The 24,804-nt window shown below is 54.4% G+C and overlaps 1 protein-coding gene and 1 long non-coding RNA gene across 4 annotated transcripts; one reads left to right on the top strand and one right to left on the bottom strand.

Moving 5' to 3' along the window:
- The first annotated feature begins 249 nt into the window (after positions 1-249).
- Foxj1 (forkhead box J1) lies at positions 250-4,824 on the top strand. 2 transcript variants are annotated; one of them, XM_026404842.2, is made up of 3 exons: positions 250-349; positions 1,279-1,940; positions 3,569-4,824. In XM_026404842.2, exons 2-3 carry the CDS (start codon positions 1,443-1,445, stop codon positions 4,334-4,336), a joined length of 1,266 nt encoding a protein of 421 aa, XP_026260627.2. In that variant the 5' UTR covers positions 250-349; positions 1,279-1,442; the 3' UTR covers positions 4,337-4,824. The 2 variants fall into 2 exon arrangements, with proteins under 2 accessions (XP_026260627.2, XP_026260628.2); XM_026404843.2 differs by lacking the exon at positions 250-349 and adding an exon at positions 730-801.
- Positions 4,825-21,159: 16,335 nt separating this feature from the next.
- Positions 21,160-24,701, bottom strand: LOC144255955 (uncharacterized). 2 transcript variants are annotated; one of them, XR_013344007.1, is made up of 3 exons: positions 24,186-24,701; positions 22,756-22,829; positions 21,160-21,494 (listed from the first exon to the last, which is right to left on the bottom strand). It is a non-coding gene; the product is annotated as an uncharacterized LOC144255955 (long non-coding RNA). The 2 variants fall into 2 exon arrangements; XR_013344008.1 differs by having other exon boundaries at positions 21,160-21,468.
- Between the last annotated feature and the right edge of the window lie 103 nt (positions 24,702-24,804).

Raw genomic sequence — 24,804 nt, 5'->3', positions numbered from 1 at the left:
GCTTTCGGGAGCCTTGCTGAGGATCGGAGACGGAGGAAGCTGCTTACCCGGAGACAATGGATTACCCTACCGCCTTGGTGTCTGCGAGCGGTGTGGCAGTTTTGAGAATATGAGCGGCAGGTGGCATCAGAGAGTCAGACCTGCTGCGGGCACCGGAGAGGACACTCAGGGTCGAGAGCGAGGGAAAGGCCGCAGAAACCTGAGAAAGTGCCACTCGCGGCCCAGAGGGGAGGAAAGAAAACCCCAAGGATACGGTTCCCGAGCCTGAGCCTGCTCCCTGCCTTGGCCCCTGGAACCCCAGGCTCGGTCCCAGGGCCATCAACGCCTCGTAGCAGCCCAGACTCGACGGGTACGGGGACGAAGGCGGTTCCCGGGGCCTCGGGCAGGAGCCGCGCGCCATTCTGTTCCCAGCGCGGGGCCCTCGGGCGGGAATGCGCCGATCTCGGACGCGGTGGCGGGTAGGGGGCTGGGTGGCGCGGGAGAGCGCGGCAAAGGAGTTCCGAGAGAGTTGCCGCCAGAGAGAGTAGCCAGGGCCCGCGGTCTCCTTGGTGATGTGTTGGCCAATGGGAGTGGCGGAAGCTGTTTATAGGGGCGGGGCGTCGCCATGGCAGCAGGAGAAGCCTTTGGAGCGGCTACTTAATGCCGGTCCCGGGGCCGCTGGCGCTCAGAGAAGCGCCGTCGGGCGGGAGGGGGGCGACGAGAAGCTCTGTTGGGGCCCTCGAGCTGGGGCAGAGAGCCGCGGGGGGGTGGGAGGAACTTCTTCCAGAATCTTCCTCTGGCCCGGGCTGCGCTCTGAGCCAGGTAAGGGATAGGAAAGCTGTGGGCCACGGAAGGGCGGGCATCGGTACCAGTCGGGTCCCCCCATCAGTACCCGGAGGGAGTGGGCTCAGAGACTGACATCTGAGGAGTTTCGGAGAACTCGCTTTCCGCCCCCCCCCCTTAACTTTGTCCCCTTCCCGTGACCCCTCATCCTCATATCTCTTTTCAAGGACCAGCCCTGTCCCCACCCTGTCGTACTGCCCTCCCAAGACTTTTCGACCCCGTTTCCATTTGTTTAGAGGGGAGGGGGACCCTACCATCTTCGCTCTTCTCTCGGCTGCCCTACCCTCTTTCCTCGCGTGGCCAGTAAAACCCCGAGGAGAAACACGGAGAGCCAGGCAGAGCCGTGGGGGTCGGAGCCAGGGCACGACGGGAGCTTCCCGGCCGCCTCCCCCTGGCACACACCCTCTCCCCTCCGCCACGGGGGAAGAGTGCTCAGCTCCCGCTGTGGTCCCGCAGGCACCGCGTTCGTTTTGGGAGGAGAGACTCCCGGTCGCGGGATGGAAGTTCACGTTCAGGAAGCTGTGTAACCGGAGCCGCGGGAGCCAGAGAGCAGAGAGCGCGGCAAGTCACTCAGCTCAGCCGGTGGATGTTGACCGCCCCCTCGGAGAGTCCCAGCAGATATGGCGGAGAGCTGGCTGCGCCTCTCGGGAGCAGGGCCGGTGGAGGAGGCCGGGCCGGAGGGCTGCCTGGAGGAGCCGGACGCCCTGGATGACAGCCTGACCAGCCTGCAGTGGCTGCAGGAATTCTCCATTCTCAACGCCAAGGCTCCCTCTCTCCCCCCTGGGGGTACGGACCCCCATGGCTACCACCAGGTGTCAGGCTCAACGGCGCCGGGGTCCCCGATGGCGGCTGACCCCGCCTGCCTGGGGCAGCCGCACACGCCAGGCAAGCCCACGTCGTCGTGCACGTCGCGGAGCGCGCCCCCGGGGCTGCAGGCCCCGCCCCCCGACGACGTGGATTACGCCACCAACCCGCACGTGAAGCCTCCCTACTCCTATGCCACGCTCATCTGTATGGCCATGCAGGCCAGCAAGGCCACCAAGATCACCCTGTCGGCCATCTACAAGTGGATCACGGACAACTTCTGCTATTTCCGCCACGCTGATCCCACCTGGCAGGTAGGGGAGGCGCGGGCAGCATCTGCCCGCTCCCCAGTCCCTCCTCCCCACACCTCACTGGACTCATCCCAGATCTGCAAGGCCAAGCAGGCACCGTGCAGCCAGGGCCTCCATGGGAGGGTGGCCTCTGAGGTCCTCGAAGGAGCCCAGTTCTTGGAACTCACCGCCTTTGACTTCCAGAGAGGGAACAGGGACAATATCCTGAGGGCAGATGGCTTTAGCATGAAGACCTTTGAGGTTAAAGGGGGAGGAATTTTTTCATCCTGCAGGCTCAGCCCCAAAACCAGGGCAGAGTCTCCTGGGGAGGGTGATGGGCTGAGGGCACATTCTTGTCCCAAGTCCTAGAATTCCTAGACACTGTCCTGCCCAAGGATGGTTTGTCAGAGCTAGACTCAGAAATGGAAAGGAGGTGGCCTCCTAGTCAGGCTCTGCATCCTGCCTTTTTGCAGTTGGTTTGGGGAGGATACTAGTGGGAAGGGTTGGGGGTGTAAAGATCAGCTGCCTCAGCAGAGGGGGTCTGAGCCTTCATAAAGCTTCTGCACAGCCCCCACTTTAACCCCTCCCCAGTTTCCTGCCTCTACTCCCCCTCTTCTCCCCAGCCTCCCTGGGGAGACAATTACCTGAGCCAGGTGGTTTCCACAGGGGCTCTGCCTGCTGCACTGGCTTGTGTTCCAAGTCTCCAGAACCTGACACAGAGCAGCCAAGAGGCCCAGGCCACCATGTAAACATCCCAACCTTGGGGGCACTATCCACCCATCTGCCTGCTGTACGGGTCTAGGCCCCCATACTCCAGCATGGGTAGGACAAAACTAGGCAGCCAAGAATGGACAAGGCAGGAGAACCTTGGGTTTGAGGCTGAGTAGACATCGCTCCGAGAGTCTTCAACAGTCAGGATCCAGGGCTAGTTGGAGACAGAAACCTAAGGATGCCCACCCTTCCCTGGGGCACCCAAAAGGGCCAGGCCACAGAAACACAGTCCCCAGCCACTCATGCCCTCACAGAAGATCTACCCTAGGCCTGTGCAGCTCAAGTCCCCAGCTCAAACCCTATGCTCCTGGCTGGATAATAATCAACTGAGCTTGGGATGGGAAGAGACGGCTGTGGGGGGTGAAGGACCAGGCCAGCAGCCTACTCAACAAACAAGGAAAGTCACCAGATCCGCCCCCTCCAACACACACACACATACCATCCTTGTACACTCAGCCCCCTCCCTTGATCCACTCACTCACTTCACTGGGAGGACTGGCCAGGCCAGGCAGAGGGATAGGGCAGTCCAGGCCCTGGGGGAGCCAGGGGCTTTGGCCAGGGGCCGCAAGCACCAGGGTAAGGGAGGGAGGGCAGGCGACGGGGGTGGCACTGAGAGCCACCGTGCAGCTCAGAGCTCGGATGACTGAGCAGGCAGATATCCCAGCAACAGAGAACAAAAGCCCCCGACAGCACTCCAGGCTCCCAGTGCCCTGTGGCTGGTGTCCCAGAGCTGCAGCCGCCTGGTCAGAGCAGTAGGTCTGTCCTCCCTTCCCCCATCACAGAGAAGATGGGGGGAGTGTGCAGGAGCACTGGGCGCCACTCCATCACCACTGTCCCCATTGACCCAGTGGTTCCTTCCCTTGTTCTCTCCCTGTGCCCAGAATTCCATCCGCCACAACCTGTCGCTGAACAAGTGCTTCATCAAAGTGCCTCGGGAGAAGGATGAGCCAGGCAAGGGGGGCTTCTGGCGCATCGACCCCCAGTACGCTGAGCGCTTGCTGAGCGGGGCCTTCAAGAAGCGGCGGCTGCCCTCAGTCCACATCCACCCGGCTTTTGCCCGCCAAGCTGCGCAGGAGCCCAGCACCACCCCCTGGGCTGGCCCGCTGACCGTGAACACCGAGGCCCAGCAGCTGCTGCGGGAGTTTGAGGAGGCCACGGGGGAGGTGGGCTGGGGAGCAGGCGAGGGCAGGCTTGGGCATAAACGCAAGCAGCCGCTGCCCAAGCGGGTGGCCAAGGTCCTGCGGCCCCCAAGCACCCTGCTGCTGACCCAGGAGGAGCAGGGAGAGCTGGAACCTCTCAAAGGCAACTTTGACTGGGAGGCCATCTTCGAAGCTGGCGCTCTGGGCGGGGAGCTGAGCACCCTGGAGGCCCTGGAGCTAAGCCCACCACTGAGCCCCACCTTGCATGGGGACGTAGACCTCACCGTCCATGGCCACCACATTGACTGCCCTACTACCTGGGGTCCTCCAGCGGAGCAGGCTACCGACAGCCTGGACTTCGACGAGACCTTCCTGGCCACATCCTTTCTGCAGCACCCCTGGGACGAGAGCGGCAGTGGCTGCCTGCCCCCAGAGCCCCTCTTCGAGGCAGGGGATGCCACCCTGTCCGCTGACCTGCAGGATTGGGCCAGCGTGGGTGCCTTCTTGTAAGAGGCGAAGCCCCACCCCACCTCCGGACAGTGCCCAGGTCAGGGCCCAGAACTGCCCCCAAACACGGCCTGTGAACACCCGACGCCCAGGCAGGGGCTGGGCCACGTTTCCCTAGGCTGGCTGCACGAGGCCATCTGCCACCAGCCCAGGATGTCCTCAGATTCAAGCCCAGGAGGCTGAGAACTGGGGGCCCAGGACCAGAATTGCCGCCTCCACTCATCAGCCCCCCTCTACACAGTGTTTCATTGATCCTCGACTCCCCACCCCAGGAACTGGGCCTGGAGGGGCCTGGCCAGGCTGGGGAGGAGCAGAATAGGGCCCTCCCCAGAGCTCTTCCACTTTACCCCTCTCCTGACTCCCTCCTGCTTCCCCAGGTCTCTATCTAGAGAAAGTTCCCAGGTACAACAAATGCTAATTAGGTGACAGCAAATTAACCCCCTGGGGACCTCTCTCCACAGAGCCTCCCTGGGGCCAGGGCAGTGGGGGCTGGGGTGGAGTGTGGCAGGAGATGGACTGGGGGAGGGGGCCAGCGAGAGGAGGCAGAAATGAGGTGGGGGCACAAGGTAGGGCAAGGAGATGCTCTCTAAGGCCTCTGGGTCTTCACCTGACCCCATCCTTAGGAGTAGGACGGAGGATGTCAATCCCTAATCTTTGGGCCTGACTTGAGGCTAAGAGCAGCAGGAAGTTGAGGTTTGGGGAGTTAGGGCCCGGCAGCCAAGCTGCAGGGGGGACAGACAGACTAATGTAGTGAGTAGCTGTAGCTAAGACTTAACTGGGAGGGACTGAGCTTGCTGGGGCCACTGGGACCAGGAAGGGGGCAGCCCCATGCCCCTGCCCTCACTTGGGGTTGGGGTCTTGCTCCACCCAGGGCTACATCCAGCATCCACCCTCCGCATGGGGCAATTTAACCTTTTTCATGGAAAGTTATTTACAATAAAAATTTTTTAAACTAAATTTTTTTAAAAATCTGAACAAGGATGTCTACACAGCTTTCTTTGGGAAAGACGAGGGCCAGGTGGTTTTGTGGGGAGGGGCTGCCCGAGTGGGGAGTGACTGGAAGAAAGATGGGGATCTGCAGAGGGACCCCTCATGGAACTCCCCACGACCTCAGAGTCCCTTGGGAGGAAAGGACCAAGAAGCGGCTCTCAGGAGTCCCCTGCAGCCTGGGCCTCAGCGCCTCCATCTGCGCAATGGGGAGAACAGAGCCCCAGGGGAGCAGGGGACAAAGGGAGGAGGTTTGCCTCCCCACCCGGCCCCAGGGACTCACGCTACACCCCACCACAAGGGCCTGCCTGGGCTCGCCCGCCTGCCTGTCAAGAGTCAGCAGCCACGGCCTGGGCCTGCGTCCAGTCCAGCACCTCCCTGGCTAGGTCCTCTCCTGGAGGGGTGGAGTGTGAGGTCTGAGGGCCCCAGTTTCCCACTCTGGCATGCGTTGACCTGACCTGACCCAGTGCCAGTTTGGGGAGGAAGAAGGCCACTAGGGAATGAGCATAGGGTGCTCTGACCCTCTGCCCTCAGTCACACCATCAGGTCCACTCTATGAGGGACCAGGTTACTAGAGTCCTGATGGGGAAACTGAGGCACGGTATCTGTCTCTAGGTGACAGCCGGCACCATTCGGTGGTCCCCTTACCCTAGTTTTGTCTGTTACCCACCTCCCTACCCAATCCCCACCCAACCCCACATACATGCCTCTCTGCTGTGCAGCCATCCCCGGCCCCCGCCCCCGGCCTCCGCCCCCCCCCACCCCCCCCACCCCACCCCACCCCCCCCCCGTGAGCAGATGTCAGGCACGCGCGCGCACACACACACACACACACACACACACACACACACACAGAGCAAAAAATGGGCACTGTCCTGAGCAATCCTGCCCAGCCTCCATGGACTGCTTTCTTCCCGGTCCCTTTCTTGCTCTGTCCTGAGTTGGGATGTAGGCCAGCCTGGCACTCCTCAGTCTAACTTGCTGCTTTCACTTGCTAATTATTCCAAATATTTCAGAAGGTCACACACACTGCAGGACAGGCAGGGTTGGGGCCTTACTGAGCCCCAGAAGTCAGTCCCTGTCCCCTTTACACAGAGAGGGCTGCCCCAGCAGGCCTCCACTCCAACAGCTCCTTCTCTCTCCCCACCACCCAACACACCCCTACCTTTCCAGGGGCCACGGCATTAAGGGAACAAGGAGAAGGGGAGTCCAGCCTCTTCACTAACACCCAGGATCAGCCTCCAGCCCTGGCCAAGGTGGGTACACCATGGATTGATAGCGGGCGAGTCACTGCCTGCCCTAGCCCATGCTGGGAGGAAGGGGGGGGGCAATGTCAGGGTCACCAGAACCTGGTTGTGCACAGGGCCTTAGAGGCAGCCTGAGGCGTGCCCCTGGCTGCACTTGCCCAAGCTGCTTGTGGACCAACCAGAGTAAAATCTCTGGAATGGGGCCCCAGCATCTGCATTTTTAAAGTCCCCAGACACTTCCAATGTGCAGCCAAACCTGCGAGGGGGTTCTGGAGGGGGCTTGCAGGCAGCGTCAGTGGTAGGAAAAGCACCCATCTTTACACGCCTCTTCATTCCCACCTGCCCCTTAGCAGGGTGGCTTTAAAAAAAAAATGTTCATTTACCTCCTATTTATTTATAGATTCAGTGTAATCTCAACCAAATTATATTTTGTACCATTCAACAGCAAGTTGCATACATGACACCCTCTTATCACTAAATACTTCAGTGTACATTTCCATAAAACAGGAACATGTCAGGCTGAGGTTGTGGCTCAGTGGTAGAGTGCTCACCTAGCACGTGTGAAGCACTGAGTTCGATCCTCAGCACCATATACAAATAAATAAAAGTAAAGGTATTGTGTCCATCTACAACTAAAGAAAAAAAAAAAAACAGGGACATGTCTACATAGCCATCAAAATCAAAATTGATGATCTCATCCAAGGCACAGAGTTCATCCAAATTCTGCAGGCTGCCCCCCAAGAGCTCCTCTCTGCACCGGCATTATGATCTAAATCACATGATACCTTTGCTGTTCTACCTCATTTAAGCTGTGTGGCTTTAAGCTTATGACTCAAGTTCTCTGAGCAGGTTTCATTCCAGGATGCAAACCCCTTTTGCAGTGACCAGTGCCTGAGGCATTCATTCTCTTTCCTAAGGGAATGAGCCACTCTCCTGTCCCCAGTGTCCTGCCTTTTCCCTCTACCCCCTCTCCTATCTGCCCCCCAGCCCAGCCAGAAAAACTGGTTCCAGAAAGGGAGAAGAAAGGACAGCTACTGAACTTTGGAGGCTTCCTCCTCCCTTCCCAGGACACTTCCAGTTCCATAGGACAGGCCACCCAGGGGGTATGGAAGTCCCCTGGGGATCCCCCTGGTCCCATACTTTACCCTGCTTTCCTGGAACAAACTGGCCAGGCCCCCTGCAGAGCTGAGCTAGACCTGGAGAGGGAATTGTTCCCACCCCCACCCTGGCACAGACAACCCATACCTGGGACCCCAACCACGAAGGACAAGGGGGAGCGGGAGGGCAGGCAGAAAAGGAGGGGTGCTAGGAGTCACTGCTGCTCCGTCCTGGGCTCAGGCCCAAAGGTAAACAGGTGTATTTGGACTCCAGCAGGGGGCAGCGGGCTGGCCCCAGGGGCAGGCCTGGGCCTGTCAGGGTGGGGAATAGGGTGTTGTTAACAATGGGGTGGGCCAGCGGCCCAGGTCCTGCTGACACATTCTTGTGTGTGGAGGAGGAAGCAAACACAGGTGACAAGGGAAGGGAGGACCTAGGCAGAGGAGGGGGCTTTATGAGGCCACCCATGCAGGGCCCAGGGCCAGGCTGACCAGTGTGAGCTGCAGGGCAGGGAGTGAAGCGCATGAGAGCCCACAGGTTGCCTTCCTCCCCGTTGTGTCCACGCCTCTCTGTTGCGTCCAAGTGGTGTGGGTCACAGCCACCTCAAAGGGTGGGCATGTTGGGGCCTGAACTTTCCCTGTGTGGGACCAGCTAGAAGGACACTGTCCCCCAGAAGCCAGGCAGGGAAAGGTGGGGATGTACAGTAAGCAAAGGGGGACGCCAGGCCCCAGGTCTCTCTGCCGGCCCCTTCAGCTCCCCTGCAGCCCTCAACTGCTGGCCCGGGGCCCCACCATAATACCCTCTTTTGAGGGTAGGACTAGAGGCCCAGCCCTCTTCCCCCTAGAAGGAAGCAGCTTAGCTGAGCCCTCAGGAAGCAAGAATACCAGGAACTGGACAGGGTTGTGGCCGGCACACCCCCATCAGCTCACCTCCTCCACCACGGCCCACCGCCACCTGGCCTTTTGAAGCTGAGCCTGGGTGGCCCTCTGCTGTTTGCCCAGGGGATTAAGCTGAAGCTGGGAAGTGGCCAACTGTTCTCAGTCAGTGGCCCTATCCCCACAGGCGGTCCCGCCCCCTCCTCCCTCACTCAGGCACCAAACCCTGTCCCCTCCAACTTGCCCCAAGTGAACTGTGCCTGAGTTGGGCAGTGGTGAGCAGGGAGGGTGGAGCAGACGCAGCCCCTGTAGGTCCACAGACAGACAACCTGGCTGTCCTACTCCTTCCTACAAGCAGAGCCTCCAACAGAGCCTCCAACGTGTGGAGTGTTTAATGAACAAATGAATGCACGTGCTGACTGGCAGGTCAATCTCTCTCTCTCTCTCTCTCTCTCTCTCTCACACACACACACACACACACACACACACACACACACAGGGAAGTGGCCTGGGCAAAATGCTCGACCTAGTCAACATCAAGGGGTTCTCAGGACACTGGGCTGGGGACATTCCTGAAGGCCCTGGAGTCTGTGGTTCTCCCCATGGTGGGCAGAGGCTGGGGAGAGGGCATTCCAGCCCAGGGAGAACTCCGAGGCAAGCCCCCTGATGCTTTGTGGAAGCAAGGACTGGCCACTGTTTGGCCCTGTGTGTTTGGGTGTCTCACCCGTGAGAAAGGCAGTTGGTGCCTTGAATGCCACCTGAGGCTGCCTGGGATTGGGCAGGAAAGGAGCCAGAGATGGGAAACTGGGCAAGAAGGAACCGAGAGAGGGAGGCGGGAGGCAGAGAGGCAAGGAGACCTTCATTCTCATCTGCTCCTCTGGCCTCAATCCCCCTGGGCTGGTCCCAGGTGTCCCAGGAGTGAGAAGCACAGAGAGCCAAGAGGCAGGGCTGGAGTGGAGAAACTGGCACTCGAGTCCCCTCCTCTTCTTTTATTATTCCATCCAAACCCACAGAGTCAGCAAATGGGCCTTTTACCTATTTGTACGCTGACCACAAGGTCTCCAGAGTGGAGCTGTGCCCAGCTCAGCTATCCTTACCAGGCCCCACTCCACTGTGCACCAGGACAGGACAGGGCCCTGAGATTGCTGAGCCTGGTACTTCAGACCCCTGGCAGCCCAGGTGCCTGTGGCCAGTGTCCAACACCAAGGGCGGGGCGGGGGGGGCTCAGGGGGAGCCCGAGAGCACCAAGGCCTGGTATTTGGTTAAAGATTAACCCTGGCTTCCTGGAGACTTCCCTGGCTTCTGGGCAGGATGGGGAGGGGTGGGTGAATGGACTTCACCCCCACACACACTCCCTGGGCCCCTCCAGCTCCCTAGTTCATGTGCAGGTTTTATTGGAGTAAGTGGAGCATTAAGAATGTCCCAGATGGAAAAAATTCAAGCAGGGGAGAGAATAAGCCAAAGACTACTCTCCAATTGGGCCCAGAGAGACAGGGGCCATGAAGAGGAACCGATGTCCATCCCTGACCTCCTGACCAAGCTGAAGACTCTAACCCTCTGACCCAGGGAGCTCCCGTCTGCAGGAAGAGCTTAGGAAATAACCAGGTATGTGGGGGGCGTTGGGGTGGGTGAGGGACGGGAGGCCCCTGGGATACCCTGGGGTGGATGGGGTGGATGGGGACCAGGTCAAGCACCGTGAGCTGTTCTCCATGGGTCGCCCTTAACTCAGGGTGTGGAGTGGCCCTGGGGCCCATCGGTGCATCTCAGCCTGGTTGATGCCCACAGAAGAAAACTCCCTCCACTTGCCTTGAACATTGATTCTCCATCCTGTTCCTCCCAGACCCCTCCAAGTAGGTGACCTGTGGTGGCCTCCAGCAGAACTTGGGAAAGGCACTGCTCCCTAAGAGAAAAGATGAGGCACAGACCCGAGTGAGAAGCAAGATGCAGCTACAGGTCTGGGGCTGGGGCTCAGGGCTGGAGCGCTTGCCCAGCACGTGTAAGGCACTGGGTTGATCCTCAGCAAAACATTAAAAAATAAATAAATAAAATAAGGTATTGTGTCCCTCTACAACTAAAAAACAAATTAAAAAAAAAAAGAGGCAGCCACAAAATGAAAATTTGGGAAAACTGAGGACAGCTAGGTACATTGACAAGCAGAGCCCACCTGGTCGGGGCACTTGCTGGCTTCAGCACGTCCTATGGAGGTCACCCTAGCGTGTCTAGAGGAGACATCATCAGCAGATGGCTACCAGAAACCCAAGAGAGAGACTGATCCAGGGCTAAGACAAGTCACAGGGAACATGTGATGAAGGATGCGGCTAAAGGCCCAGGTGCATGGAGTCTCGCAGAAATGAGAACAGAGCGGGGAGCAGAGAGCAAGGGATGGGGCTTCAGGAAGGGCCACTGTTAGGGGACAATAAGGCAGGGACCAGGGTTGAGAGCGCCAAGAGGGGAAAGGAGGAGATCCCAGCCATCCAGATGCTGAGCATGCAGGGGGGGAGTTCTGCCTCCCCCGCACCCCTGTTTCCATGGGCCCCACCCACACCCTGCAGCAAGAGAGAGTCCACAGGGCCCAGCACTGCCCATCGAGCAGCCGGGATGGGGGGCAGGAAGGCAGCATCTGCCTAGGAGGTCCCTGTGGCCTCCTACAGAGCAATTTTCTTACAGGGGAAGTGGGGATATAGCCAAAGTCTGAGAGCAGGCCCCAAACTCAGCACTCCAAAAAGGGAGAAAGGAAGGAGGGGCAAGGACAGTGGTTCCAATGAGGACAGGCCTAAGGGAAGCTTTCAAGATTGGAGACCAGAGTGTGTTTGAGTAGAGGAGAGAAGGCCATGCCCCGCAGCCCAGGAGAGAGTGGATCCAGGATGCCGGGGGGAGGAGAACACTGAGGGCTAGAAGAGGAAGAGGGTCTCAAATGGGCAGGGAGGGAGGAGAGAGAAGAGACTGGGTGTGAGCTGCTAGGGTGGACAGGCCCACATGCAGGAGTCCAGCTCTGGCTAGTGGCAGCCAGCAGGGTGTGAGGAGGGGGCAGAAGTAAGGGGGAAGGACACTAAGGGAGGTGGGGAGGTACTGACCACCAGCAGGTCAGACTGTCGCTGGGGAAGAAGTGCCTCTGAAGAAGGGTCTGAGGAGTTCCCGAGAGGAGGGGAAGCTGGACTCAGGACCAGCGGGGTCCTTGGCTTACATGATGGAAAAGAATTTCAGGTACACACAGGTTTATTTAGAAAAGTGGACACAGGGCTGGGGCTGCGGCTCAGCAGGGTGCGCTTACCTAGCACCACGTATGAGGCTCTGGGTCCGATCCTCAGCACCATATAAAAATAAATAAAGTAAAATAAAGGTAATGTGTCCATCTACAATATATATATATATATGTATATATGAAAAGTACACACAAATTCAAGGGGAAACGCCGTGGCCATCTCAAGAGAGAGATTCCTTTGGGGTTAAACAAGAAATACACATTCAAGGGAGAATGGGGGAGAGAGAAAGAGAGAGAGAGAGAGAGATTTCTGGGGTTCCTGGCTCTTCTTTTAAAGGAAACTTGGTGGGGCTGGGGATGTGGCTCAAGCGGTAGCGCGCTCGCCTGGCATGCGTGCGGCCCGGGTTCGATCCTCAGCGCCACATACCAACAAACATGTTGTGTCTGCCGAAAACTAAAAAATAAACATTAAAAATTTCTCTCTCTCTCTCTCTCTCTTTCTTTAAAAAAAAAAAAAAAAAGGAAACTTGGTGACGGATGGGTATGGAAAGCTGTGTAGGAATGTCGTGATCTCAAGATGGTCTGGTCACTCTCTGGATCCTGAGGCTGACATGATCTGCGTTATCCAATCCACACAGTGCTGTAAAGTCCCCTAAATTATAGTTTCCTCAAGATATTATATCTCTCTTTGCTTAATCTAACTAATGGGGGATTAACCAACACTGAACAGGTAGATTTTCAGATTTTTCAGGAAGCTGGGAGTAGCAGACTTGGAAGACCGGGAAGGGAATGACAATTCTGAAAAGTATGCAGAATTTCTGAGTTAAAATCCCAATTTCTTGTCCTTCCTCTATGTCTCCTTTCTACACCTCCCTCTCTCCCCCCCTTCCCTCTCTCTCTTTTTCTTTCTTGTCCTGGGGAATGAACCCAGAGGCACTCAACCACTGAGCCACACCCCAGCCCTATCTGGTATTTTATTTAGAGACAGGGTCTCACTGAGCTGCTTAGCACCTCGCCTTTGCTGAGGCTGGCTTTGAACTTGAAATCCTCCTGCCTCAGCCTCCCAAGCTCCTGGTATTACAGGTGTGTGCTACCACACCTGGCTCTTTCTTATTTCTTTTATCCTACCTCAAGACCAGCTCCAGGCAACGCCTGACTCCAGTTAGAGGGACTCAGATGGCGAGGGAGGAAGCCCAGAATGCCCGGTGCTGGACACACAGGCCAGCTGCTCCTCTGGTGACCTGATTCCTAATACCTTTGGGCTGAGTTGGAGCAGGAGTTGGGGGAGGCCACAGAGATGAGCAAGACCTCTGGGCTGGGGAGTATGTGGCCTTACTGCAGTGACTGGAGCAGCCTCTTCAAGCTGGGTCTTCACTCTTTCCCTGATGTGCTGCAAGTCCATGGCGGTGCCCATCAGTATGGGTCTTTTGTTCATTGATGGGCCTCTTATGGACCTTTTTAAGCTGAGAAACTGTCTCAAGTGATGTCTTTCATAATTTCTTTCCCTTCATTTGGTCTGAAATTACTGTTTTCAGATGTTTAACCTTAAATAAATGGATTATCCTTTCTCTCTTGTATTCTATCACTTTATCTCGTTCGACTCTCTGGGTGATTGCCTCTGCTTATCTTCCAGTGTTCCAGTGGAACTTTGTTTTTCTTTTTCTACTACCATATTTAAATTCCCAAGACCTCTTTTAGTTCTGATATTCCCCTCCCCCCCCTTTTTTTTGATACCAGGGATTGAATTCAAGGGCATCCAACCACTGAGCCACACCCCCAGCCCTATTTTATATTTTATTTAATATTTATTTTTCAGTTTTCGGCGGACACAACATCTTTGTTGGTATGTGGTGCTGAGGATCGAACCCGGGTCGCACACATGCCAGGCGAGCGCGCTACCGCTTGAGCCACACCCCCAGCCCCTATTTTGTATTTTATTTAGAGACAGGGTCTCACTGAGTTGCATAGTGCTTCACCATTGCTAAGGCTGGCTTTGACCTCTATCTCAGCCTCCTGAGCCACTGTGCAATGTGCCACCACACCTGGCTGATTTTTTTTTCCTTTTTATATATCATCTTGGTTTTGCTTCATGGTTGCAATATCTTTTACCTTTCTTTTTTAAAAATATTTTTAGCTGTAGATGGACACAATACCTTTATTTTACTTATTTTTATGTTTGAAGCACTTGCCCAGCACAGTGGCACACACCTATAATCCCAGCTATTTGGGAGGCTGAAACAGGAGGATCACAAGTTCGAATCAGTCTCAACAATTCAGCCAAGATTCTGTCTCAAAAAAACAGAAAGGGCTGGGGATGTGGCTCACTGGTGGAGTGCCTGCCTACTGAGGAGTCTCTGCATTCAGAGCACCCATTTACTTCCTGGCATCAATTGCAAGCTCAGCAAATGGAGTAATTGGTCAAACTATTGGGCTTCACTGTGAGATGACCTGGAGCCCTAACAAAGACCTGGAGCCCTAACAGTCAGTACCAGCAGACTATTCCCCTGAGGTCATTTTGTTAGTTCAGAGAAGTCTAGTCTATTCCTGAGGGCTGCAGGCTGATGTGATGGGTGCTGGTCCAGGAAAGGGGGTCTAAGGTCTCTTTGTTCAGGTGGACTTTAACTTAATAGTCTTGTTTTCTGACCAGTGACTAATCCCTACCACCCCAAGTACCTGATGTGCCTTGGTCCAGAGCCTGGTTCCATTGCTCCAGAAAAGGAGCCTCTAATCTCCGTGATGTGGAGGATGAGGAGGGCTACAGTCTCCCTGTGCAGCAGGTGGGAAGATGGGGCAGGGGTGCTCCAGATCTGCTGTCACTATACACATTTCAGCTCTGTGCTCTGACCTTTTGCAAAATCTGGAGAAAATCATGTGACTTTTTTTTTTTTAAGAGAGAGTGAGAGAGAATTTTTTGATATTTATTTATTTTTATTTTTTTTTTTGTTCTCTGCGGACACAACATCTTTGTTTGTATGTGGTGCTGAGGATCGAACCCGGGCCGCATGCATGCCAGGCGAGCGCGCTACCGCTTGAGCCACATCCCCAGCTCCAATCATGTGACTTCTTTTTGGAATTCTGTGCTGCAGGTCCACCGCAGTTCTGTTCTGTGACATTGATTCTCATTGTCATTCTCCTCTGTTCTCAGCCTAACCCTGTTGAAACCCCTCACCAGTTTTTGTCTCCTCTCCCCTGTCCCTTTCCGTTTTCCTCTTATGGATTTTTTTTTCTTGTTGAGGTAAAATTCACATACAATTAGCCCTCAGATCCGAAGCCACCTACTGTTCAGTCATCCTGTATTGTTTTGTTTTCAGTACTGTGGATTGAACCCAGGGTGCTTTACCCTTGAGCTACATCCCCAGTCTTTTATTATTATTATTATTATTGTATTTTGAGACAGGATCTCACTAAGTTGCTGAGGGTCTTACTTAACAGCTGAGGCTGGCCTTAAACTTGTGATACTCCTGCCTCAGCCTCCCAAATTACTGGGATTACAGGCCTGCACCACTGTGCCCACTTGTTCCATCAGTTTTGACAAATGCCTATCAGGACATGGAAAGTTCCCTCGTGTCCCTTTCCAGTTAATCCCCACCAGGACCCCTATTATGGTTTAGACATGAGGTACCCCCTGAAAAGCTCAAGTGACAATGCAAAAATATTCAGAGGTGAGATGATCGGATTATTGGAGATGTGACATCATCCGTGGATCGATGCCTCTGGCAGATTGATAATTTGAATAGATTACTGTGTGCTAACTCTAGGCAGGTAAGGCAAGGCTGGAGGAAGTGGGTCACTGGGGATATGACCTTAGGGAATTATATTTTGTCCCCAGTTCCTCGCTCTTGCTCTCGGCTCCCTGACTGCCATGAGCTGACAGCTCTCCTCCCCCCAGGCCCTTCTGCCATGATGCCCTGCCTAGCCTCTGGCCCAGAGCAATGGAGTCAGCCAACCATGGACGGAACCTCCGGAACCATGAGCCCAAAATAAACTTTTCTTCCTCTAAGTTGTTTTTGTCACGTATTTTGGTCACAGCAAAAAAAAAAAAAAAAAGACTAACACAATCCCATTCCCAAGCAACCACTTACTGGATATCTATTGCCATGGTCAGTTTTGCCTGTTCTAGAATTTCACACACATGGCCCCATTCAAGTTTGTACTTTGTGTTTGTCTCCTTTCAGCATGTCAGTTTTGAAATTCAACTCTGCTGTTGCATGCATCCTCTTTATGGCTGAGGAGTACTCCGTCAGCTGGTTATGCAGGTCATTCACTCATTGGCCTCTTGATGGAGATCTGGGTTGTTGCCAGTCAGGCTATGGTAAATAAGCTTATGTACATTCTTGTATGAGGCTTTTTTTTTTTTAATTCCTTCACTTTTAATTTGAGTGGGGTTTAGGAAGAAAAAATAAACATAGACAGGTGTGGTACAGCTGCCACATTCAAGGGCACCACCCCAGGTTCATTCTTAAAAGAGCACACATGGACATTCACTTCGAAACCCAGAGAAGAAAGCAGTTCCAGGCGGAAGGAGGGGAGTGGGTGAAGGCTTACAGCTTTGAAGTTCAGTCCATGGTTGGCCAGCTTCATTGCTCTGGGCCCGAGGTGAGGCAGACCATCATGGCGGAAGGTCCTGGTGGAAGGGAGCTGCTCAGCTCATGGCAGGCAGCGGCTGGCAGACCCAGGGAGCTGCTGGACACTCTGTGCGGTGGGGGTAAAGTCCAGTGTGACTCTTGACAAGTGCATCTTTACCAAGTCACTTCTCTGGTCAGGACACTGCAGTGGCTTCCTGATCGAAATCGTCCTCCTGTTTGCTGCTCAACTTGCCATCCAACCCTTCCCTCTGTGACTAGTCACATTAACATTACTTGGAATCACTATTTCTACTCTTCCAGCCCTTAACCCTGCCCTCTACCCTTTCACCCGGATAACTCCCTTCAGGACACAGTTGTGGGGTGACATGCTCTGAGTCCCCAATCCTGGCCCTTCCATCTGAGCTTCATATGGGTCTGGTCTCCCACCGCATCCTCAACACAATGCACTGTCCTCCCCACACCTGCCTGGGAGACCCCTAATGGAGCAGTGCAGGAGTGCCCCTGATTCCTGTGTTCCGCAGGGCCAGGACAGGTTCACCACCCAATGGCCAGACCACTCCAGGGCCAGTCCTGATAGAACTCGTGCCAACACTTCCTGCTCTCCTGTGGGGTCTCACTCAAACTTGAACCAACCTCAACACTGGCAATGTCACATTAGGTGGGAACAGGGCTAGTGCTTCTGGATGCTCATTCTGCCTCCAGCTGCCCAGAATTCTGCATAGCCTGGCTTCCCTACCACCCTGACCCTGGCTCTTCTATCTGGTGGTTCAAGAACTCAGTCTGGGGGCCAACCTCCACCACGTTCCCTTCCCCTTTTCACTCCAGCAGTCTGCAGAATGCCTCAAGGTCAAAGGACAAATGTTGGGGTTCGGTCCTCTGCCTGCCCAGCACTCATGCCCTTCCCCTGCTGATGGCATAGACTGCTCTCCTGGGGCTCCTGGCTGCTGTCTGCAGCTCATGTTTGTGGGGAAGATCTTGGGCTGGGCCCTGAGCTCTGGAAAAGCATCAGCTGTTTGGCCTCTGGCAGGCAGCAGGCTCTGAGTCTTGTCTTGGGCAGCTAAAGGCCCAGACACCTGGAGGGGTGAGGGTGCCCTCTCCGTGGGAGGAAGGGAGCAGCTGGAGCAGTTGTCCATCATAGAAGCAGGGACCTTTAGTCTGCAGAAGGCCTTGGGAGCCTTCTGGTATTGCTTACATAACAGGTCTCTGAGGTACAGAGGGAGGACACAGCGGAGGCCACCAGCATAGACGAGGCAGGCTAGATCCAAAAGACAGAGCTTGTAGCTGGGTAAACAGTGGGGAGCCAGGAGAAACACAGCTCAGGTCCGCAGTCCCTGCCCTCAGAGATCCCAGGCCCAGCCTCCTTGAAATGTGGCCTTATTGAAAGGTAATGTACACTGAGAGCGTTTGCCTGTCTCTGGCCTCTCTATGATCACTCATTCACTCAACAAATCTCAGGTATACAGGAGGACCCTTCTACAGGTGTGGAAGACATGCTTAGGCAGACAGAGGAAAACCAGCTAGGTCCCAAGAGTACACTGGGGACCACTCCCAACCCACAGAGTCATCTCTTGCCTCAGGTAGTTATCAAGCAAGAGGACGAACTCTCTGGGTTTCCAACCATAGTGACAAGACCTCAACTTGGTTACGGGAAACTTGGCCCTCAGGGCTGCAGACAGGACTTCCCTGTGTCCCCCAACCCTAGTCAGTAGTTCTAGAGAATCCCCCAACCCACCGCCACCACTACACACAGTGTCCCACTGCCTGAGTCCTGGTGGTCTCACTACTGCCTCCCTGCGCCGACTCTAGTTATTGCCTGGGTCACTGGGGTGGCCTCCTCACTTGTGTCCAAGTCACAGGCCACTCTCGCTTCTCAGCCTGTCCCTCTAAGGCTCCTGGCCAAATGCAGCCCAGCCTTAGCTGATACCTGGACCCCAAAGATTCACTCCCTCCATTCCTGTCAAACACCTCTCTTCTCTGGACTCTCTGGACACCCTTGCTCGCTTCCCTACTTCCCATAAATAGGGTCCTCTTCCTGAGGTCCCTCTTCGCATCCTTCAAAATCCAGGCCACACACCTGTCCTTCTCAAAGTCCCCTGACCTGCTCACGTGGCTTGTCTTTTTCTCCCCAATCTAGCCCCATAGCCCTGTGCTCCCCATGCACCCTCTGAGCAGGTGCATCGAGGCCCTCCACAAAGGAAGTGACTTCCCCAGTGTCTGGCGGGGGGCCTGTGTGGGGCACCTATGCAGACCCTGTCCCCGTCCCCAAGCCCGGGCTGCGGTCCCGTGCCCTCTAGCCCCGCAGGCGGGGATGCTCCCCTCCCTGCAGGCACAGGCCCCGTGAAAGCGCTGAATCACGTTCCGGGCACGCGGCCCCGGGGAGCGCGGCCTGCAGGGCGCGGGCTGTGCCTGGGCCTGCGGGAGCGCGCCCGGGGCTGCGGGGCAGGGACCTCTTGGGGCGGCCGCACCCGCAAGCCCAGCCCCACCGGCGTAGCGGTTGCCAGGAGCCGCGGCTGAGCTGGTGCCAGCGGCTGACGTCACCGCGGCCCCCGGCCCGGCGGGTTGGGAGGAATCCGGAGGCGGAGGCGCGCAGGGCACCCCGGCAGGCCGCCCCCGCCCCGGTCCTGCCAGGGCTGCACTCCCGCCCCGCCCACTCGCCCCTTCTGTGTCCCTCTCGTGTGCCCCTAGTGTTTGCTCCTGTCGGTCAGCACGTTCCTTCCCTGGGCCGCCCCGCGCCCTTCTTGGTTCTGGCTCGTCCGCGGCCCCGGGCCTCGGGGGTGTGGGTCAGCACGGAACAGAGCGAAGACCGTCGAGAGCGCCCCCTCGCGGCCACAGCGCCAGTCTGAGTTCGCGGACCAAGAGCGCCCCCCGGCGGCACAGCCGCGCCGCAGCGCCCCCAGGGCTTGGAAAGCGGGCACTGGCGCAGGACGCGGGCGGGGCAGGGGCTGCTGGGCAGCGGGAAGGCGCTCACGTTTGTTATGGGGCCAGGCGCGGGCCGCGCTGGGAGGACTGTGGTCTGAAAGGAGGGGTGAGGGAGCGGGGATAGAGAGGAAAGAGGGAGAGGTACATGGGATGGACTACAGGCACAGTGGTGTGTGGTGACTGTAGCCTGTGTGCATTAGGGTGGGGCGTGTGTGAGCAGAGGCAAGAGATGGGGATCTGAAGCTGAGAGACATCGTAAAGGGACAAGGAGGGCTCCTGGCCCTGGTGGAGCCAGTGGTCAGGAAGAAGCATCTGCCTCTTTCACCTGCCTTGTCACTTCTCTTCCACTTTGGGATCCAGAAGACCTTGGCCAGACCAAAGTCTTCAGGATGTCCCCAGGACCCCTGGTTGTTGTGGCCTTCAGGTACACCATCTAGTCAGGTGGGACTGTGGCTAGCTATGGAATATTCCAGGTGGTCCCAGAAGGTCATCCTGTTGGTGGGTCATTCTGAAATTGTTATGTGCAACATCACAACGGACAAAATGGAGTACCTGCTTTCTGGTAGCCTAAGTTCTGGACAGTTTACCCAGAATCTTTGGGACCCTCCCCCTTGTCCCAAGTCATTCACAGACAGCATCTTGAGCCATCTGGCCCCTCATCCCTTCCAGCCAGGCTGCTCTGGAGTGCTTTGTGCCTGATGGGTTGTTTAAAGAGCAGGAACCACATGGCACCCGCTGAGGGAACACTTGAGTGGCATTTCCTACATGTTTACAGGCCAGGAAGTGAGCCTGCAGGGTGTGTGTGCTGAGCCAGCAGCAGCCCATCCTGATGCTTCCCTGTTCCTGGCAGCACACTGAGCCTTGTGTGCTTCCCTGAAGTCCTGAAAACAACCTGTACTTGTGGGGAGCATTGGGGGTGTGAATTATTGTCCTTACAGAAGGAGAGACGGAGGTGCAGAGGCATGTCTAGAAGGTGCCAGAAAGCTCCCTCCAGACAAGAGGAGGTAGGGTTCCAAAGGTTCTGGATAAATTGGCTGTTTGGACTCAAAACATGTTTCTAAGCCTGTTGAGTTCCTAATACACTCCAGTAGCTGGCAAGGGAGTGTGACAAGGCTGTTGGGCCCTGATTAACAGCTATGGAACACTGATTAGGTGCAGGCCTTTTATATACGCTGTGTCACTTAATTCATCCCAAATCTCACGGGATTTTTTTTTTCTCCCAGTATAGACTCTTTAAAAAATATTAAATTTAATTAGTTATACATGACAGCAGAGTGCATTTATGCACTTTGATAGGTCACACATAGATGGGTATAATTTCTCATTTTTCTGAGTGTTCGTGTTGTAGCATCACACTGGTCATGCAGTCTTGCTGGGCTTTTTGTTCCATGTGGTATTTTAGTCAGCTTGACTGAAGGCCAGAGCTAATAGGTGGCAGGGCTGGGATTGAACTTCCGTTTGACCTCATACCTGGTCTCTTTGCCACCCAGGGTGCTGGCTGCAGTTTTGACCATGGAGAACATGCTCTTGTGTGAGCACATGTCCTCAGTTCAAAGTCAAAGCCAGCCAGAACCCCACCTCTGACAGTGCCCTCCTGAGGCTACCCTGGATAAGGAGAGAAGTGGGTTTGCCAGCGAGTGTATGTGGGGGTCTGGCCACAAGAGAAGCAAGAAGAGATAGAGATTCATCAGGTCTCATGCCTGTGTGTTTCTACTGCTCAGGCGTATGTGGCAGATTCTCTGGTCAGAGGTTCATGGTTTTCCCAAAAAGTGCACCCAGCCTCTTTCCTCACTTGCCCACTCCAGGACATGTACACCATCCCTTTAGACCTCCCCCACACCACACTCTCTGGATTAGCCTCAGGCACTTGTTGGTTCATTTGTTCATCAGTGATTTATTAAGCACCCCATGTTGGGTCACAGCAGGGAGCTGGGAGGCAGCCCTGAGAAGGCCTGTCCAGGGATTCTGGTCACCATGGAGATTCCATCAGCTGCCTGCCTGGCTTTCCTTCTGCTTATGTCCATCAGCTGTGAAGAGAGCTGCCCCCACCCCCTTGCCTTTGATCTGTCCATCAGGGCTCCTGCTGCATGGCCACTCCTCCACTCCAGCTTCTGCCTGTGAGGTCCAGGAATCTTCTTCCTGGCTTCAAGCCTCTCTCTCTGTGGCCATGTCACAGGCACCACCAGGAGGATGCTGGTCCTCTCTCTCCAGGGTCACATTTCACCTTCATCCAAGAAAGAATATCCCCACCTAGTTCAGTGGTGGAGAAAATGCCCCTGAGTTCAATCCCCAGTACCAAAATAAAAGTAAACAAATAAATAGAATATCCCCACCAAATATTAAATGCATAATTCAGTTATAAAGCTGTGTTACTTTATTTTCATTTATTTTTGTGGTTTGGGGCTCAAACTCAGGACCTGGAGGAAAAAAAGTCTTTTTACCTTATGCCTTCCTTATAGTTTGAGTTATATTTTTGAATAATTGTCACATTTAATTTTAAAAATAGTTTTAAAAATCAAGTTACAGATGTCAGCCTGTAAAGAGATAAAAGCATACAAAGCATTTCCTTTGCTTTCTGTTCCTTAAGAAAAAAAAAAAAAGAAAGACTGTACACCCCTGGGCTTTGGGTACTCTGGACCTCTCTCTTATTTTCATATCTAGAGGATTTCAAGAGAAAAAAAAAATCCAAAAAAACCTGCCAGGTCCAGCAGCTTGGGATGGAGGCTGAGGCCAGAGGATCACAAGTTCAAAGCTAGCCTCCTCAGCAACTCAGTGAGACCCTGTCTCTAAATAAAATATAAAAAAGGGCTGGGGATGTGGCTCAATGGTTAAACACCCCTGGATTCAATCCCCAGTACCCCCCCCCCAAAAAAAAAGAAAGGAAGAAAGAAAATCCCTTCTGATCAATGTGGTCTCCAAATGAAGAAAATAGACTTAAAAATATATATATTACGGGAAAAAATGTTTTCTCAGAATTGTTTTAATAGTAAGGTAACTTAAACCAGGTGCATTAGTGCATACCTGTAATCCCTGTCACTCAGGAGTCTGAAGCTAGAGGATTTTGAGGCCAGTCTCAGCAACTTAGCAAGGTCCTATCTCAAAATAAAAAGGCTGGGATGTAACTCAGTGGTAAAGCACCCCTGGGTTCAATTCTCAGTATTAAAAAAAAAAAAAAAAAAAAAAAAAAAAAACCCTAGAGAAAAAGGACTATCTATCTACTTGACATCATTTTAGCATTTTGTGGGTTTTTCCTAAAGTCTTCCTGGTGCAATGTATCTATCATATTTCAAGTGGTTGTGATCCTAGGCTGTGATCCTATTTGGAGGAAATGTACATTTGACTGCCAAGAAGGAGCGTGAAACCTGGAAAGGAAGTTAGAGCTGAGGGTGTGGCTTGGTGATAGAGGATTGCCTGGTACTTGTGAATTCTGAATCCCTGGTTCCACCACAGGTACCACAAAAACAAAAACACAATGGGGCTGGGGATGTGGCTCAAGCAGTGGCGCGCTCACCTGGCATGTGAGCATGTGCCTGGGGTTCGATCCTCAGCACCACATACAAACAAAGATGTTGTGTCCGCCGAAAACTAAAAAATAAATATTAAAAAATTCTCTCTCTCTCTCTCTCTCTCAAACAAACAAACAAACAAACAAAAAACCCAAATCACGCTGTTGGGGGAGGAGGGCCTTCAGTCCCTCTCCATTCCCCCTTTCTTCCTTCCCACCTTCCCTCTGGAAACAGAATCCCTGTGAGTGGATAGCCGGGGGGCTTGGCTCTGACTGGCATCTTTGTATTTTGTATAAGTTTGTGGATGTGAAAACCAAAGCTTCTAAAGCTATAACTGAAATATCACCTTTTCCTTTTCAGGTAGCCTGTTCCATGCTGAGCATAGTTGAAGACTAATAGCTTTTACTGAACCAATATTTACTTGCCAACACATGCCTGATATTGGAGTGAAAATGAACTTTTTTTCATTCTGTCTATCTTTTAGAAGATATACTTGTCATATAAAATCAGATTGGCAGTTCACATGATAACAAAACAAAGCTACCCAGCCTGGGACATGGAGACAGCCTTTTTACTCTCTCTTGGCCAGCTGTGTTGACTTAGTGCAGCTGACCTCTGAGCCTGAGCTTCCACATCTGCAGGAGACAACAGCTGTTCCTGACTTGTAGGTTTACCATGAGGATTAGACGAAATAATACCAAGGATGGTGTTTGCAACAGAGCTGAGCAAACAGAAGGCTCCCAATGCCCAGTAGTTAGCTGCCAAAGTTCATTCAGACTTTCAAGAAAAATTTTTTTTGATTCAGAAAAGCATATGCATATGTAGTTTCTTTACAAAAATGCAATGATGTGTGTTTGTGTACAAAATTTGAAACATTATTTCTTGGCAAGCATGAAGAATTCTTTCCCTAAGACCTACAGGGCAAAATGTTATCAGTATTTTTCTTGAGCACCCACTACAGGAGAGATTCAATTCTCTAACTCAGAGAGGTTAAGTCCTACACCAGCCCCTGTACCATGGTCCAGAAGCAGCCCACTAGCCCTCCTATTCTGTTTCCACCACCTGACAGTTTAACCTTTTCCCTCATTAGTGTCTCAGGACTGCACAAGGCCACCTTGGTAACCCTGACTCTTTATCTTCCCCATCTGCAACAGGGCTGCGCCATATGAATACTTTCCTCATCACCACCTTCACTGCAACCCAAGAGGTCTGAAATTGTCCTCCTGTGTCAGTGGGAGAGCTGCCAATCCCTCTCCCTACTCTATGCCCCATTTCCTCTTCCTCGTTGATTTTCTGGATTCCAGAAGTAACTTGGGAACCCTATGGTTTGGTGCCCCCAGACCTTTTCACCCACCAGCACGTGCCTCATTGTCTATCTTCCTGTGCCTGACAGAGGACCCACAGAGGAAGTGAAGAAAGCCAGAAGGCCGTTTACCTGGGCAGGAGGGCGCAGGCCACAGGCAGGGAGGAGACGAAATGATGGAGGAAGGTTTTGGAGGAAGGTTTTGCAGGGGCCGTGTCTGGACATCCACCCGCGGGGCCTCGATCCCCTGCACCTCCCCTCCCAGGCCCTGGAGCCGCGGTTAGAGCAGCTGAAATGCTCTGCAGCTCTGGAGGAGGGACGCATACCCAGGTCCCGCTCAGTGGGCTCTGCAGAGCATAGGGCAGAAGAGGAAACGACCCCACAAGCCCTTGGGAACACAGTGTGAGCCACTAGGAGGGGAACACGACCTCGGGGCCTGAACCCAAAACGTGACCTCGAAACCCGGAAAGGGACTTCGCCGCGTTCTCTAGGGACTTTTATCAAAACAATCAGTCTTCCAACAACGACAGAAAATGAACTGTAGGTGTCCTGCCAGCCGCGAGACACAAGGTTCTTCGAGAACCTTCGGCTGGGCCAGGGAACCGGAAACGAAGGGAAAACAGCATAGGCTGGGGGCGGGGGACGGGATGTGTGCGTGCGTGTGTCTGTGTGCGTTCTCACGTTCCAGACACACTCAAGATGGCTGCATTCCGCAGCCCGTGAACTCGGTGCAGGAGCACTTCCTCCTGTG

The sequence above is a fragment of the Urocitellus parryii genome, chromosome 7, assembly GCF_045843805.1.
Source record: "Urocitellus parryii isolate mUroPar1 chromosome 7, mUroPar1.hap1, whole genome shotgun sequence".
In the NCBI taxonomy this organism is placed as follows: domain Eukaryota; kingdom Metazoa; phylum Chordata; class Mammalia; order Rodentia; family Sciuridae; genus Urocitellus; species Urocitellus parryii.
This window is presented reverse-complemented; position numbering and strand designations above follow the sequence as displayed.